The following is a 4,178-nucleotide window of genomic DNA, read 5'->3' on the forward strand; positions in this document are numbered from 1 at the left end:
AAATCTCAGCAACTTTGAATCTCTGATCGAAACAAAGTCTTATAATGCTGCATTTCCTCATCGTCTACACTGTATTGTACCTACAGTACTGTATTGAAATGTCTGTTCAGTGTGTGTGATCCTGTCACGTTATCTTGAAAGGTGCTTTACAAACAAAGAAAAAAGGTTATTACTGGAAGAGTTTCAAAGGCTTACTGCACCTTTACTTCATAACTGGAGTTTGTTTGGAGTTTGATAGTCCTGTTTGGTTTGTGGAACGTCAGATAGATAACAATCAGTCTGTTTCTTCTTTGGGTTGGTTTATTGTAATTTCGGACAAAGCAAAGCACGAAGAGGAGATCTGAGCTCAAACAATGAAATCCTTATTTAACGTCACTAAACTCTGCTCTACTTTCTGATTCAGGGACAAGCTGCAACATGAGCAGTTTAGTAGAAAGTGAAATCTTGAAATCGCTCCAGATTAAAGGTCAGCGTTGTTCTCTGTGATCTGACTCTAAATCTAATCCACGACAGGTTGATGTGTCGATGTTTTGGCCTTGAACTATATTTAACGGTGGACAGTGACCAAGCAAAGGTGTGAGTCATGTGGAGAGTTTTTTCCTAAAGCAGACTTTCTAAACGGGAACATGAACAGGAAGTTATTTCACTCTATTGTCCTCTATGTTTTTCTGAGTGTCCGTGTCTCTGCAGAGGAATTAAAGTGAGTCGATTTCCCCTTCAGCAGCATCTAATTTCATTTAAACATTAGTTCTTTAGTGACACTGTGGAGTGTTTGCTCTGCAGCTCTAATGAAACGCTTTGAGGTTTTGCAACAACGCTCTGTAAATAACAGGTGGAGGCTGAAGCTGCAGATCTCTGCAGGAATGTTGACCGGTGTGTCTCAACCTGAGGGTCGCGAACTGTCGAGGAGAAAGAGACAAATGACACTTCTACAGAGCTGCAGCTTCATCTGCGTCACTGCGGCTAAAATAGATTCAAGTATTAAGTTTCCACAGCGAAAAGACACGAGATCAGCGAGATCAGTCCAGAGGATATTGAGTCAGAAGTACCGAGTTGGTTTAATTGGATTAAGTATTGGAAGCTGCATTGTGGGACATGTGAGAACAACTGTAAAGCATTTTTGGGGTCCTGTGGTCCGGTGCTGAAGGACCCATCCATCAAACAGACTGAGTGGGTGTTTAAAGGATTACATGTTCAAGTTACAAATGACTGGCTCGGGTTCTGTCCACTGATGTTGGAAAAATGTTATTGACACGAGACTTTGATGTCCTTGTCTCTGCTCTGCTCCGACCGTGTTGGACTCCACCTTTGTCACACACAGTATCAAAAAATAAATAACCAAAGACAAACACTGGATGTGACCGAGGACACTGTGGATCTGGGTTAAAAATCCTGCTGCAGCTGAGAATGACTTCCATCACAGACGACTTATAGATAATTATAAAGTATGAAATGTCAGAAATATGTCAAATATGTGAAGAATTTCTATAATTACTCTCCAGGAACTTCCTCATGACAAAGACAAGTTTCTAGAGACAAGTTTTGTCCAACCAAGAATCAAAAACAAGAAATATATCAAATGTGTAACGATATAAAGCAGAGATTTAGACGAGTGGTTAAAATAAATCTGCACGATCAACTCATGATTAAAGAAAATAACGATCTGCTGCAGAAAATTTAAGACTTTTTGGTCTTTTCTTTTTCTAAAAGACGACAAATCTGAGTACTGAGCTGTGAGTTGCTGAGGTTTGGCTGCTTTTTAAAGATGAACCTCTGATTTCTAGATGTGTGAACTGTTGAGTCTTTGAGGTCAAAGGTCAGATAATTAAAGGACCAGTACGTGTGAACACTTGCCTCGATCTGCCGCCGGGCCTCCACCACGGGGACGGTGTTGTGGCCCTTGTGCTCCTCGGCCACGCAGTCCTGGCAGACGCAGCAGGAGTCGGCGCAGCAGAAGATCTCCAGGGGCCACTTGTGGCTCTCGCAGGTCCGGCGCTCGATGTCGCGCAGCGGCTCCACCAGCCGGTGGTTCTGGAACTTGGGGTTCTCCAGGTGCGGCCGGAGGTGAGCCTCGCAGTACGACACCAGGCAGGTGAGGCAGGACTTGAGGGCTCTGCAGGGGCTCTCGATGCACGAGTCACACACCACATCGTCGGGGCCCAGAGGTTCCTCCTTCACCTTCTCCTCTCCCTCCTTCTCTTTCTCTTTCTCTGCTTCTGGTTCTGGTTCTGGTTGTTTCTGCTCCTCCTGCTCCTCCTTGGCCGGCTTCTTCGGGTCCTCAGACTCCTTCAGGTCCTCCTGGATCTTGATCTCCCCGGTGGTCTTAGAGTCCTGATCCTCTTTGCTGCTGCTGATCACCGGAGCGTCGGCCTCGGTCCCGTTCTGTTTGACCCCGTCAGCAGGTCCAGACCCGTCCGGACTCTTGGGACAAACTTTGCTCTTGTCCTTTAGGCAGGAGGCCGGTGAGGCTGCGCTCGGTGCACCTGAGCACAGCTGCTGCTGCTGCTGCTTCTGTTGGGAGGGGGGAGCTGCGTCCACAGCCGCTGTCTCTGCCATGACTCTGTCTTCTTCTCCTCCGCTCTCTCTCTCTCTCTCTCTCTGTCTCTCTCTCTGTCTCTGCTGCTCTCTGGGAAGAAGTGGCTGAGCCGACCGGTCCTGGAGAGCCACACCTAGATGATGTGAGGTCTTATAGTTTCAGTCGAACTGTTACCGCCCCCTTCAGCGCTCACATGCAACCAGGCAGACAAACAGTGACACACACACACACACACTCACACACACACACACACAATCAGTGCCCTCCCCTCCCCTGAAGGGAAAGAGAAACCACAGGGTGGAGCTCCGGCTGCAGACGAATGAACGAGTCGACCGACAGAGGTGTAGAGTTGCATTCTTCCACACGCATTGTGTTTGATCAGCGACTGAAACTCGCTCCACTTCAGTTGTGTTGTTCACTCCTGTTTACTCACCTCTCTGACGAGGTCACTCACTCCGTCCATTGTTGTTGCTGCTCTGACTCTGCACTCTGAGAAGAAAGAAGTTTATCTCCATGAGACTGAGGAAATCATCAGCGTCTGTTCAGCTGCTTCCTCCGCTCTGCTCCTCATGTCACATTCCTGCTGCTCCACAGAAAAAACCCCAAATGGGAAATCCAATGAAAACCAGAAAGATGAAAGAATGAGAGGAACCGGAGGAGGAGAAGAAGAGCAGACGCTGCCCCCTAGTGATAGACAGAACCACAGAGACAGAACCGGAGGAAAAAACTCTAAAAGAAACATTTACCAGCTGGTTCAGGGCTGCATGTCGTCATGTGATCAATCAAGTGTGTGATCGGCCAATCAGAGGCTTCGATTTCACCTCCATCTGTCACATTGATCCTTTGTTATGTAAATAATCAAAACCTTTTTGTTCTCAGAGCGAAACTGGTGTGTTTCAATGTTTTTATTGATATTTTACACTTACTTTTTAATGTTACACACTTACCTTTAAAAATAAATTATCTGAAATTGATCAGAAAGTAAATTAAAGATTTATTTAACAAATCTTAAATAAAATGGATAAACAACAACTGAAACTTAGATTCCTATATGAATGTCACAGATTGCAAATACATTAAAATTGGGTGTGTGGTGTAATTGATTGTTGTAGGTAGGCTACTCATATCTGTTTGCCCCTGTGACGTCTTGGTCTGGTGTAACTGACCTGTGTACATACATCTGTCTGACTGACTTCCTGTGACTCTACAATCTGTTTCTTTCTCTTTTGTGACTTTGTGTTTTTGTGTTTGACATCAACCTACATTAGCCTGTATGGCTAGAATCCGGCATATTTACATAAATGTTCATTAAGATGCTCTGTCCCTGTTTTAAATGAATAGAATAAATAAATATAATCGAAACTGAAAATACTATACAAGAGATGTTTTGTTTTATATTCAAATTATATCTAAGATGTGTTGATACCACAAAGAGTGAAAATAATAACTTTTTCTCTTTGTTCATTTTTTGTTTAGTTAGTCCGTTCTGCTGCCCCCTAGTGGTAAAAAAAGAAAAAATACAAATAACACTTTATTATATTGTTTGCTCGTACAGTTTATTGTTGTATGTATGAGTGTTTTTAAGTTAGAAAACTTTTATTCTAAAATGTGTGAATAAGAGCAACAGGATGTTTTCTTGGTC

General features: G+C 44.0%; 1 protein-coding gene across 2 annotated transcripts in view; it reads right to left on the reverse strand.

The window, feature by feature from the left end:
• Positions 1-2,716, reverse strand: part of trim16 (tripartite motif containing 16) — an 11,209-nt gene extending 8,493 nt beyond the window's left edge. The window contains exon 1 of one of the 2 annotated variants that reach the window (XM_085760884.1): positions 1,855-2,716. In XM_085760884.1, the coding sequence (XP_085617010.1) occupies positions 1,855-2,556 (702 nt within the window). In that variant the 5' untranslated portion in view covers positions 2,557-2,716. Of the gene's footprint in view, positions 1-1,850 lie in introns of both variants that reach the window. The other variant, XM_085760883.1, reaches the window with a different exon arrangement.
• Positions 2,717-4,178: the final 1,462 nt, after the last annotated feature.

The sequence above is a fragment of the Trachurus japonicus genome, chromosome 19 (genome assembly GCF_045865225.1).
Source record: "Trachurus japonicus isolate A0001 chromosome 19, Traja_1.0".
Taxonomy (NCBI): domain Eukaryota; kingdom Metazoa; phylum Chordata; class Actinopteri; order Carangiformes; family Carangidae; genus Trachurus; species Trachurus japonicus.